This window comes from Protopterus annectens, chromosome 3.part1, assembly GCF_019279795.1.
Source record: "Protopterus annectens isolate FY-2018-M chromosome 3.part1, PAN1.0, whole genome shotgun sequence".
Taxonomy (NCBI): Eukaryota; Metazoa; Chordata; order Ceratodontiformes; family Protopteridae; genus Protopterus; species Protopterus annectens.
The window spans coordinates 70,102,773-70,115,755 of record NC_056732.1 but is presented as its reverse complement, the minus strand read 5'-3'; the positions used below and the strand labels follow the sequence as shown (position 1 = coordinate 70,115,755).

The window sequence follows — 12,983 nt, the reverse complement described above, 5'->3', positions numbered from 1 at the left end:
ATTTTATTACGCTACCTCAAGACCACAATTAAACATGCAAGCAAGGAAGGAACCTACGAACACTACTAGAAAATGTAGAAAGTAGGAGTTTAAAGCTGATACAGATACTAAAGGACACTACAAATCTTCAGTTGCATCATGAAGTTTAACAAATTTAGTGCCAACTTTACTTTGCCTATCCACATGAATATCGCCACAATCTCTGAACATTTAGTTTCCCCTGAAATCACCTTGGAATTTGGAATAAGTCTTAGAAACACTGCCAGTTACCAACATTATTCCATGGCATCAGACAACATATCAGACTAGATTTTCTTCAGTAGCAAGCAAGCACTATTTGAACCTCTACTTAAAGCTGTTTAGCTTCAGCCTATCCACAGGTGCTATGCCTGAGAAATGGCCAGTGAAAGTCTCCCACACAAGGGTGGCCCCTCTACAAACCCACATAACTATGGGTCCATCAATCTCACCATGCTTATGTGCATAGCCATGGAACTATCACAGAACACATGTATGCAGGCACAGGGATCTAGATCAATTATGCTGCCCATCAGTTAGGCTTTGTGAAGAGCAAATCCTGTCTTCTGTACCAAGCAAGAGTCTCTGAAAAAGTTGCAAATGCTGGACAGTTGATCACAATGCATACTGCTTATCTCAACCCAGCCAAGTATTTTCACATGATCTCCCACAATGGTATTACTGAAAAATTAGACAAACTAATTAGATATCTAACAGATCTTATTGCAACTGATTTGCTCAATTAGACTCTGCAAAGGAAACAAATAATTGATCAGTCTTTCTAGTTTCTTTTGTTCTATGTAATTGAAACCATAATTATGTGAACATCCAGTAAAGTACAACATATATTCACCTTTGTTCGTAAATTTAGGAAAGAAAACTGGTAGATTAATGGACTGATTCATAACGGATTCTGACACTACCTTAGGAATGAAAGAAGGGGTGGTGTATATAATGATACTCTCTCCTTAAAAATTAAGTAGGGAGGTTTAGAGGACAATGCTTGAAGTTCTGAAAGTCTTCTAGCAGAGGTAATCTCCACTAGAAAAATAGTTTTTCAGGTCAGAAACCTAAGATTACATTTTGCTGCTGGTTCAAAGGGAGAATGAATCAAGGCCTGCAGTATCATATTTAAATCCCATGGTGGAGTAGGATCTTTATAGGGAGGTGTCAGTAGGACAGTGCCCCTCAGAAAAGCTTTACAAACCTTAGATAAAGCCAAGGAAAAAAGAAGAAGTTATGTACTCACCATAACATTCCATGTGAGTTGCTCCATCTCGCCTTCATTCTTCACTGATGGGTTCTGAGCTGATCCCCGGCTCTGACACGGCCGACTAGCAAGCTCAAAGTTCTCCAGTAGCTCAAGACCCAACCCCCTTATCCCACAATGCACTGCTGGAATTACCTCAGATCTTGTTTGCTGCGTACCATATGGAAGTACAATAATTATTCTGCCTAGGAATGAAGACACATTGAAAAACCAGGATGAAGACAGCCTCCAGGTCAAAGGCCAGCCAGGAGGGGGGAAGGAAGGAGGGACGTGAGAATGAAGGCGAGATGGAACAACTCACGTTATGGTGAGTACATAACTTCTTTATGTGAAGTTGTTCAATCTCGCCGTTCATTCTTCACTGATGGGTAGCGTCCCTAGAACCCTGATCTTCGGTGGCTCACGGAAGTACACTCTTTAGAGCCGTCGAACCAAATGAAGCCCTGTCCCTGGAAGCCTTATCCACTTTGTAATGAGTTATAAAAGTGTGAGGTTTAGACCATGTGCCTGTTGCAAAGATGTTGTCCCAAAGGTAATTTGGCTTGAAAGGCTGAAGAGGTCAAAACTGCTCTGGTTGAATGAGCCTTCACCTTACTAGACAAAGGCATGTTATGGCAAGAATTTGTGTAAGTGATACAATCCGACAGCCACTTAGACAGGGTTGTTTTGGCAACTGGTTTACCTTTCCTGGCCTCAGAAGAAGACATAAAAAGCTGATCTGATTTCCTAAAATTCCTTAATTTTGTTCTGTCTAAACATCTAAGTTGTCTGTGAAGATTGAGTTTGTGCAACATATATTCCAATTTGTTGGTGTGATTAGGGAAGAAAACGGGCAACTCAAGGACTTGATTGATGTTAATCTCAGAACATACTTTAGGCACAAAGGATGAATTTGTCCTGAGAGATAGTCTATCAGCAAGGAATACCATATAAGGGGGCTTGATGGATAGGGATTGGAGCTCTGACACTCTGCTGGCTGAAGTGATGGCTACTAAGAAGATAGTCTTCCATGATAGAAATTTTAGTTCACAAGATGAATTAGGCTCAAAAGGAGGAAGAATGATACGAGATAACATAAAATTTAAATTCCAGAGAGACTGAGGTGTCTTCACTGGAGGCCTCATGTGAAAAGAAACTTTTAGAAAAGCCTTAGACAATTGGTTAGCCATAATATTAAATTCATTGATCCCTAGATGCAAATTAGATATAGCAGCTAATTGTACTCGCACAGTAGCAGCTGCTGTTCCTTTGTTGAAAATTTCTTCCAATAAGACTATGGCGCTTGGCAAGGGTCAATGTTATGGGAAGAAGCCCAAATGGAGAATCTCTTCCACTTACTACGATACAATTTTCTAGTGGAAGGTTTATGGGAAGCCAACAAAATGCGACTAGTGTCATGGGAAAGACAATAAAGCCTGGCTATGCGGGGAATTGGAGCAGCCAAGCGGTTAGCTTTAGTGTCGGCAATGATGGATGAAGATACCCTGACGGATGTGTCAATAAGTCCAGAACTGGATCCAGGATCCATGTATCTTCCAAAATGTAATGGTAAAGAAACGGAAACCTAATCTGCAGAGGCCAATGAGGGGTTATAAGGATGATCGTCCGTCCCAGCAACATTGCTTTCTGTAAGAATCTGGGTATCAGGGGAATCGGGGGAAATGAGTAGAGGAGACTGGGGGCCAATCGTGGACAAGAGCAACCCACGGGGAGTGACCTGGCATGGGAATCAGGGCAATATAGCTTCTGCATTTGTTGCTGATATGACTGGCTAACAGGTCACAGGAAGGCTGGCCCCATTTACGGAAAATCCTGTTCGCAATCTCTTATTTGAGGGACCATTCGTGGGGCAATAAAATTGCCCTGCGCAGTCTGTCTGCTATGATGTTGGATTTGACCAGGATGTGCATTGCTAACAGAAAGCGATGGGATGACACTGCCATACTCTGAGGGCTTCTCGGCAAAGGGGATAAGACTTGGTCCCACCTTGCTTGTTCAGGTACCAGACCACTGACATGTTGTCTGTCTGTATTGCAATTGTCCCTAGAGGAAGAGAGTCCTGAAAGTATTGCAACGCTAGAAGTACTGCTCTCATCTCCAGGACACTGATATGCAGATGTGATTCTTGATCTGTTCATGTGCCTTTGGCAGTCTTTCCCTGCAAAAGCCACCCACCCTATCAGGGAAGGTCATAGTGGCAACTGGAGGGGGTAGCATGAAGGGATGTCCTACTGTGACATGAAGAGATGTCAACCACCACTGAAGATCCTTCTTGCAGGAATTCGTTATCAGGATCATGTGATTCAGTGGAAGTTCTTGGTAAGACCACTGAGTGAATAGAAGCCATTGAAGGATTCTCATATGCATCCTTGCTAATGGGACTCCCAAGATTCCTGCTGCCATCAATCCTAGTACTTTCAATATCTCTGCAGCTGGTGCTCTGTTCTTTGATACCAAGGACATGATGTGTTGGCGAAGAATACAAATCCTTTCTGGTGGAAGACGAAGAGCGGTGATTGACGTGTCTAATTCTGTCCCTATAAAAACGATATGCTGCGATGGCGATCGCAGAGTGTCAGAGTAGCCTCTCTCGCTTGAAGTTGATGCCTGGTGGTGGAGGTGAGGAGCCAATCATCCAAATACAGAAACACCTGGAATCCTAGAAGCCTCAGATGAGCCGTGACTACTGCCATGCACTTGATGAACAGTCTGGGGGCTGTAGTGAGACCAAAGGGCAGAGCTCGGAATTGATGATGATTGGTTCCCAGCTGGAAACAGGTGATCTCTGGATAGCCTGGCCATCTTTATGTGGTAGTACGCATCCTTGAGATCGATCACATCCAATTGTCCTTCCCTAAAAACGGGAGTATGGACTGTAGCGTGACCATTCAGAACTTCTCTTTTCCCACAAATTGGTTGAGTCTGCTGAGATCCAAAATGGGTCTCCAGTCCCCTGTTTTCTTTGGAACCAAAAAGAATCTTGAGAAAGTTCCAAATCCTGCCCTGAGGGGACATTCAGTGGATGGTTTACTAGTTTGTGGGCGAGTGAGAGTTGATACCATTGAAGGACGTGAGAGAGTTCAAGCCAGCCCAGTTCAGCAAGTGAGAGACAGTGGTGACTACGGTAGGATGCCACTGTGGCGAATTTGGTAATTTTGTTGTAGCAGGTCTCTAGCTTGTTTAGATCGCATTGCCTTAGGTTGGTATATATTGGAGAGGCATAAAGTAAGATGGATATAAGGTGGGAATTTGCTATTAAAATCTTTGCTGCTTTGGTGAGAAGTTGCTTATTTCTGTATAACGCTCCTAGTTTTTTGTGGACTTTTTTTATGGGCATGGATATGTGAATGTCAAATTTTAGTTTATTGTCTATTTCCACTCCTAGCAATTTGATGTGTTCAGCTGGGTATATAGTGGTGTTATCTTTTGCTGTGATGTTAAAGTGAAGAGTTATTTTGAGAATGTTTGGTGGGTTGGAAGATGAGCAGTTTAGTTTTGTTTGGGGTGAGTATTAATTGGGCATCGGATAACCAAGGAACTTCCTCTTCCTTTCTGCATGCACTCAAGTGGAAAAGGAGTGACAGATACTGCATGACTCTTGCAGGTGCACCTCACCCAAACAGTAAACACACTGCACATGGGTGTCTGTGACGGACATCTTCTGTCCGGAGTCTGGGCATTTTTTAAACCCAGACTTTGGATGTTTTTCCTTCTCTTCAGACATTTCACAAAATCCAATATAAAGGGAACACTTTATTTAACTATGAGCTATTTAAAGTTAAAGAAGAAATCTAACTCGCACAATACACACAGCCCAAAAGGGCAACTAGTAACCAATTATTTAACTATATCAAGATAAATACGACTAAGCAATCCAATAACAAGAATCCCAAAAAGGGAACACTAACTAACAACTATAAGTAAGGGCCCAAGGACAAAGGGCCAAAGGAAATCAAAGATTTTACTGGGGAAAGGGGAGAACACAGAAAACTGTTAACTAGATAGTATTATGTAGTAATAAAAGATATAAAAGTGAAATATAAAACTTGCTGAAAGTTGAAAACTCCCAATAATAGTCTCGAGCAACGCTGGAAACCAAGAGAAACCAGCAGTGCATTGCGGGATAAGGGGTTGGGTCTCAAGCTAATGGAAAACTTTGAGCTTGCTAGTCGGCTGTGTCGGAGCAGAGGATTGGCTCTGAACACATCAGTGAAGAATGAATGGCGAGATTGAACAACTTCACATGAACTGTTATACACAATATGAAAGTTGGAGATTGCTGCTAAATGAACTTTAATTGTTGAGGAGCTAGTGCCTTCATTAAAATTCAGTCAAAAATTCGAGAACACTTTGTACGGGAGTGGAGAAGCAGTCAATGAGTTACTGATATACCTGACAAACCTTTCCCATTTACTTCTACTAAGTTTTCTTGTAGAAACCTTATGGGATGACAAAAGTATATGATGGACAGGAGAGAGCATAGGTTGCCTGGCTATTAAGGGAATCAGGGAAATCATGCTGTTATAGCTTGAGATTTGAGGTATCCAGATGAATCATGCCTGTCGGTGAGACAGGTCTGGAATCGGAGGCAAAATCCAAGGTGTGTAAAGTAAATGAGGCCACAGGAAGGGAAGCCACATCTGTCGCGGCCAGTAAGGTACAATGAGGATAACTTTGCTCTTCAACCAGGCAGCTTTCTGCAGAAATTTGTGAATTAGGGGAGTTGGTGGGTAAGCACAGAGGAAACCGGAGGAGCCAATTGTGGAGCAGAGTATCCTTCTGTGGATCTCCTGTGGGGGGATCAGGGCAAAGAAGCGGTTACATTTGTTGTTTAGGGGAGAAGCAAAAAGATCAAAGCAAGGCTGGCCTCACTGACGGAAAATCATTCTTGTCACTTTCATGTTGAGAAACCATTCGCAAAGTAGTAGAATGGACCTGCTCTATTTGTCTGCTATCATGATGCATTTCTCCAGAATGTGCATTACTATCAGAAAGCAACTGGAAGGGATTTCCCATTGCCACACTCTGAGGGATTCTCAACACAAGGGGTAAGCTCTGGTTCCCCTTTGTTTGTTGATGTACCAGACTACTGACATATTGCCTGTCTGAATCGCAACTGTCCCAAAAGGGAGAGAGTCTTGGAAAGCCTGCAACACTAAAAGCACTGCTCTCATTTCGAGGACATCGATATGCGTGTTAGCCTCTTCAGGGGACCAAGTGCCTTGGACCATCTTCCCCAAGAAGTGCCCCCCTCACCCAATCTGGAAAGCGTCCGTAGTCACTACAGCCTTGGGCTGAGGGAGAATGAAAGAGTGGCCTTGTAGACCATGGTCTGATCAAATCCACCACCAAAGGTATATTTTGCATGCCAGAGTGATTTTTATTTTGGCTGACGTGTGTTAATAAAGAATCAACCACTGAGTTAACATCCACTGAAGAATTCTCATATGAAATCTTCCTATAGGAAATAAAATTTATGGCTGCTGACACTGATTCTAAAGCTTGAAGAACCAACTGGGCTGATATTTTGGTACTGTGAATTATTTTCCTGACCTGAAATCTGAAAGACTGCACTCTTTTTTTTTTTTTTTTTTTTTTTTTTTTCAAGAGACACTGTCAATGACACAATGTTGAAAACCACTCCCAAGAGCTCCAATATTTGACAGTGCTGTAACTCAGATGTTGTCATTTATGGGAGCAAGTCTGGAGCACCTGATCTCTTGCGCTTATTAGTAAATGCCTGATCAGGGTAGCAATGAGCCAGTCATCCAAGTATGGAAACGCTCTTAAATCCCTGCAGTCTCAAGTGAGCTGCTGCAACCACCATGCATTTGGTGACCATCCAGGGGGCTGTGGTGAGGTCAAGGGCAGTGTTCTGAACTGGTAATGATTGGCTCCCAAACCAGAAGTGTAAATACCTTCTGGACTGTCTGTTCATTATTGTGGGATAATATGCATCCTGAAGGTCTATCAAGCATATCCCATCATCCTTGCCCCAAAAAAAAGCAGAATGCACTGAACCATGACCATCTGAACTTGGTCTGCAGAACTAATTTGTTCATACTGCTGAGGTCCAAAATCGACTGTCCTCTGTTTTCTTTGGCACTAAAAAAAATCTTAAATTCCAGATTCTATCTGGTCTGGTGGGACTTATTGGATGACTTTTTCTAGCAGCTTTTCTACTTCTTGTGCTGCTGCTTTCCTCTAACTGGGTGAAACAGGAAATTTGTATACAGATAGAAGTGGAAGGGAAAAGGAAATTATAATACCTCTGGAAATAATCCTCTGCACGTATGTATCTTTTGTGATGTCTAGCCAGGCTCTCTAGTCCAGGGGTAATTGCCCCCACCCCCCAAATTGCCTCCAGAGGAGGACAATGGAGCCTCCCTTTCAGGTGCGCTAGTAGGGTCAGTCAGAGAAAATCACTAGACCCTTGGTTCTATGGACCTCCTCTGCCATGTGGGTCTCATCTTTCATTAGAGTCCCCCACCTCTGCCCCTGAGGAAACTATCTCCATGTGGATCCTGAAAGGACTCTGGGTCTTTCTGAAGCACGTCTTTAGACCATCTCATTGATTCCTAGAAAAGGTTCTCTGAGGACTCGAAAAACATACACCCACTACAGAGATGGTCTTTCCACCTTTCTCTCACCTGGTGAGTGTGAACAGCAAATTGCCGTCAAAAGGTGCACTGACAAATGAGGACTTGAATGGCTCTGTAAAAATCACACAAGTACATCCAGCATGCCTCCGGATAGTAATGACTAAACTTGCCACCCTTCAGGCACCTTCAGCTGCATGCGAGATAAGTCTCATGAACAAATTAGTAAAAGATTGTAGGGTGGCCAGCTGTGAGGCCACAAAAGTCTAAGTCTTGGCAGCTGTGTTCCCAGAAAGGGATTTTGACAGATCCTTTATCAAGTCCCTTTGTAGTCTGGTAAAGTGTACAAGGTACTTCAGTGACCCAAGGGAAAAAGTCGCTGAAGCACACACTTCCCAAATCACTGCAACGTCCTAGACTCCCTGTTAGGGGGATGAACAGAGGGAACTTTGCTAAGCAAGTTCCTTCTTTGTGACTGCTGCCACGACCATAGCACCTACTGGCACTCCTTTGTTCTAAAATTTCTTACCTACAGGTGAAGCTAGTATCTGATCTGGTCTCTTGGGGACTGGCTCAACTGAGTCAGGCTCCCTCCACGCCTGCCTAGACATCAAGTCAATGAGCTCATCAGTGGGCGGAGTAACCCTGCAGGTAGACCAGCCAGCTGGCAAAGGATCCCAGAAATACTGATTCCACTGGGGAAGGGTTATTAGAGGACCAATCACCACTCTGCTTAAGGATCACAAGAATGTCTCAGAATGACATGCCTTCAGGTGGTGTTCTTAGGGATGCGCTTCTCCATCGAAATCAGTATTCTTGGTGACTGACTCCTGACGGGAGTCCAAGTTTCTCCTCTTGCACTCTCTTCCAATACTTCACCGGAGCATCTCACTGAAGAAATCCCTAGGAAGAGGTAGTAAAACCTTCCTGGCTAGCCTGGAGACTGAGCTGGCTGTCCCTGTGGCATAGAATGATGCAGCTGAAGGCAGAGAGGCATCTGGGATCCAAAAGGAAGATCTGCAGGGGTAGAATCTGTCTATCCTGCGCCGGAGCACAGAACACTCTCTTCACTACCTCAAAGGCTGAACAATACAAAGAGAAGGAAGACAATGGAGTAGAGAAGCCAGGCTTTGGGGCCACTGGTTCCCACTACCCTGAAGGCAACCTACTAGAGGTGGAAGTCAGAGCAGAGCTGTTCAATGCAGCGCCACAGAGACTGCTCTGAAAACTTCAGTCAACTAACTCGGATCTGACAAGGACGCTTTAGCTCAGACAGTCATATACCTTCAAAGACATCGGAGCCGGTGCATTCGGAGAAAGCTTTGGATCCAAAGATAAGAATATCTTTGAATCCAAACCAGATGAACCTGGAAGACTTGTATCCAACGGCTCCGAAATGATCAGTTGGATCAAAGAAAGAGCTGAAATCGGCAGAGTGGTAGGATGGGCTGGAATGGGGTTTCTAATCTGAAGGTGTAGGAGCCAGGAGAACACTCATCTGTATCTGTGCAGAGAGGAATCTCAACATTCTGTCCATGTCAGCCTTAGTGAAACTTCTGGAAGAACGAGAGGAAGCTAGGGATGGAGACCTAGTGTGTTGGCATTACAACAAGGGAAAATGTACTGGATCCAAGCTTGGAGAGCATCTTGTCTTGGGTAAGAGTTTTGGATCCAAAGTACTTGGATCTGAGCAGGATTTTGTTGGATCCAATGCTAGCAGAGCCACAGAAGACTTTGGATCAAATTTTTTGCAGCTCTGAGGAAGATGGAGTAGAGAATTCTAAACGTTTAGGAGACTTAGTAGATGACTACTTTGATTTCGATTTGGGGGACTGAGCCCCAGCAATAGCTTCCGAGAAAGTAGGAAGCAACCCCTACAAAATAGTTGTATTCTTCCTATTCACAATTATACACAGATTAATGCTTTTGCAAATATCACCATCAACTTGGTGGTGGTCCAGGTCCAAGCAATACACGCAAAGTGTGAGCGTCGGACAAAGGCAACTTGTGCCTGCACTTCTTAAAACCCGAAGGGCCTTTTCCTGATATGCTTAAACAAATAGTCAGATAATTGGAAAGATGTTTTTTTTTTTTTGTTTGTTTTATTTATTTATTTAAAAAATGAAGAAAGGCACAGAAATAGAGAGACCAACAATGATATCAAGATTTACACAAAGTGTAAAAGAGAAAAATTTGAGTATAAACAATACCAACTCTGGTAAGAAAGAGCTACACTTGGTGCAATAAAAGGGAGGATTAATATACATACACATCATTTGAAATAAATCGCTCAAGTGCTAAAGATGACCACATCTAATTGCAAAAGCGGCAAACGAGATCTGAAGTATGCTAGGGGTTGGTGCTTTATGGGTAAGGGAGAGTTTGGCAGCCACGAACTAAATCAACAGCTGAATCGGATCCGAACACAACAGCTGAGGATAGAATGAAAACTGACATCAGATCATGTTTTCTACACCAGCAACAAGTTGAGATTAATGGGAAAATAAAGTTCATACTTGTAAAAATCCGATCACAGTTGAGAGAAATGTCAAATTTACCTTGGTAAACTTTCATACTAAACGTATGTTCAACAATTTCCTCTATGCATGTACAGAGACATACTGTGTACTTGTGAACTAAACAAAAATACTCATTCTGTCAAGATACTGATACTAGATACTATACGGAGGCCTAGCACAAAATTGCTATTTTCTAGGAAAAATGAGGAGTACTTACATCTCTATCAGGAAGATTAAACAGAAACTCCCGGTCAAAACGTCCAGGACGACGTAGTGCAGGATCAATGGAATCCAGCCTATTAGTAGCTCCAATCACCACAACTTCTCCACGACTATCTAAACCATCCATGAGTGCCAGTAATGTAGATACTATGGAACTAAAGAAGCATAAAGAAACATTTGAGTTAAATTGTTAGTGAAAACATGCAGGTTTCAAAGTGCAGTGCTGAATTAAACTAAAGCATGAAAGGGACACACTGTGCATTCCACTTGCAGAAATTGCATGAAAAACTAAAGAAGCTGTGCTCATATACTTTGCATCACATACAATGAATTTAAGCCACTTCTCACCATGCCTCCTCCTCGAAAGTAAATCAAGTATGCATATGAATTATGCATAAATTTTGTTCTCTAAAGTCTTTATATTTCCTGATCACTTTTGGTTTAAGGGCATGTACAAGTAGGTTATCATTAGTGTGAAAGTCTCCAAGGTGAATTTTCCAATAGTTTTAAAAAGATGCTGTTGTAGGATGTCTCTTTAGTGGAAGGCATGTGAAAAACCAGTTGTCGGGTGTGGGGTGGGGGGGGGGGGGGACAGGTTTAGGTTGAAAACAAAAAAGTTGTATAGTGAGCAGTCAAACAAGGCTGTATGCTTACAAGGACCTCAATCACTTAAAGCAAGTAAGCTTGAAGCTTGCTGACTTCAGCCAAAATTCTGGCCACAAAAGGTAAGAACTTTCACAGTTAATAGCAGCCAATCTGCACATTTTTGGAAGATGGAAGACGACCAAAACGTAGAACCCACAAAAAAACACTTGCAGACACCACAAATGAAGAAGCACTCTTTGATACAGCACATTACTAATATATGAGCTTCCCACCTTTAACACGAATTTTCCCTGACAATATCAGAATACAAGCTCAGACTTTCATTGTCTAGTAAATGGCACCAGTCTCATCTCTGACTCCAATTACCTGAAGCATACTAATTTTGTGACGAATGCATAGCTCGAGCATCTCTTCTGCAAGCCTGCTACAATGGCATAAAAGAGCAAAGCCCTGAATAAGGTCCAAGTACAATTAGCAATTCAGCATCTTGACTTCTCAGTCTAGTAAGAATGGGCAAGACTACCCTCAGGAGGAAGCAAGAATGCTGGGCATCCCTTTCTCTCTCTCTAGTAGACCTCTGACAGAAGTTGGAGCTCAGACAAAAATGTCAGCTGGGGGTACAGGGTGGAGTACAGGGAAGACTTGGCTGCCCTAGGCTGCCAGGGCAAAGAATTTGCTTAAGACTACTTCCCACTGCTCACCCAGCCTCTAGTGATGCTGTCAGCATCTGCGGGAAAACATTAGGGCTAGGGGGGAAAAAAATCAAACCACCACAAAACCCTCAGTATGATGGCTCCTTCCTGCCCAGTCTCACTCTCCTTGCCTGGCAAGCCACGTATTCTATAAGCCACAACATAAAGAAATCCATGCTCAGGTGCTCTCCTAAGTCGAGAAAAAAGCACCAGACTGGTGGCAAAAAAATTCTGAGGATGGTATGTCTGGATGTAGAATTTATGCCCTAGGTTATGTGCAAGGAGCATGCGTGTGACATACAGTGCACCTTAAAGACCTAAAGGCTTTGCTACACTGGCCGGAAGTCGAGCTGCCCTTAGCAAGGGATCCCTATTGTAAAGAATACTGCAAAAGTGGAATGCCAGGACATCTGTTTAGCTGAATTCTAAGAGTGAATAAGCATACAAAAACACCAAAGGAGAATATTTTAGAACTATTTTTTTCTTAAGGGGCAAGCACTTCAGCCATCCCCCATATGAGGGATGGGCTTCACCTTTCCTTAATTCAATATATTAAATCCATGGTCAGAGAACCATGGGGGGGGGGGTAGATAAGTACTCAAAATACATCACTGTCTTCACACAAACACAGCAGCATTACGCATATGCAACATGAATCAAGGTAAAATGGTCACCCCCCCCCCCATTTTTATGCGAGATTGGGACATTACTTCTTTCAGTTTCTATCAATTAAGACCACTATCTTCTTTGACAGTCAAAACCAAATGATGCAGGAGTTCTCACGCAATCTATCCATCCCTTGGCAAGACAGCTTCATCTACTCTTGCCTTCTTTCAGTCTCGCTCAAATACACTTTGTAAAAACCCTTTTCTGCTTTCCCGCATATGCAACTGAACCTTGGCAATACTGTTTTCTTCAACAGTCTGAAAATTTACACTAATATGGCTTCAGCTCCAAAATCCTCATTTGTTCAGCTGTCCCAGTGTGCATACTACTACATGTCAGGTATTTCACCTATACCATCTCAAGCCCGATCAGTTGCTCTGCCTTCACTTCT

At 42.9% G+C, this 12,983-nt stretch overlaps 1 protein-coding gene across 1 annotated transcript in view; it reads right to left on the bottom strand.

Moving 5' to 3' along the window:
• The window catches only part of ATAD2 (ATPase family AAA domain containing 2), a 1,885,102-nt gene that overhangs the window by 898,374 nt on the left and 973,745 nt on the right, over positions 1-12,983 (bottom strand). Inside the window, exon 12 of the mRNA XM_044066177.1 lies at positions 10,624-10,783. Coding sequence (XP_043922112.1) covers positions 10,624-10,783 — 160 coding nt within the window. The remainder of the gene's footprint in view (positions 1-10,623; positions 10,784-12,983) is intronic.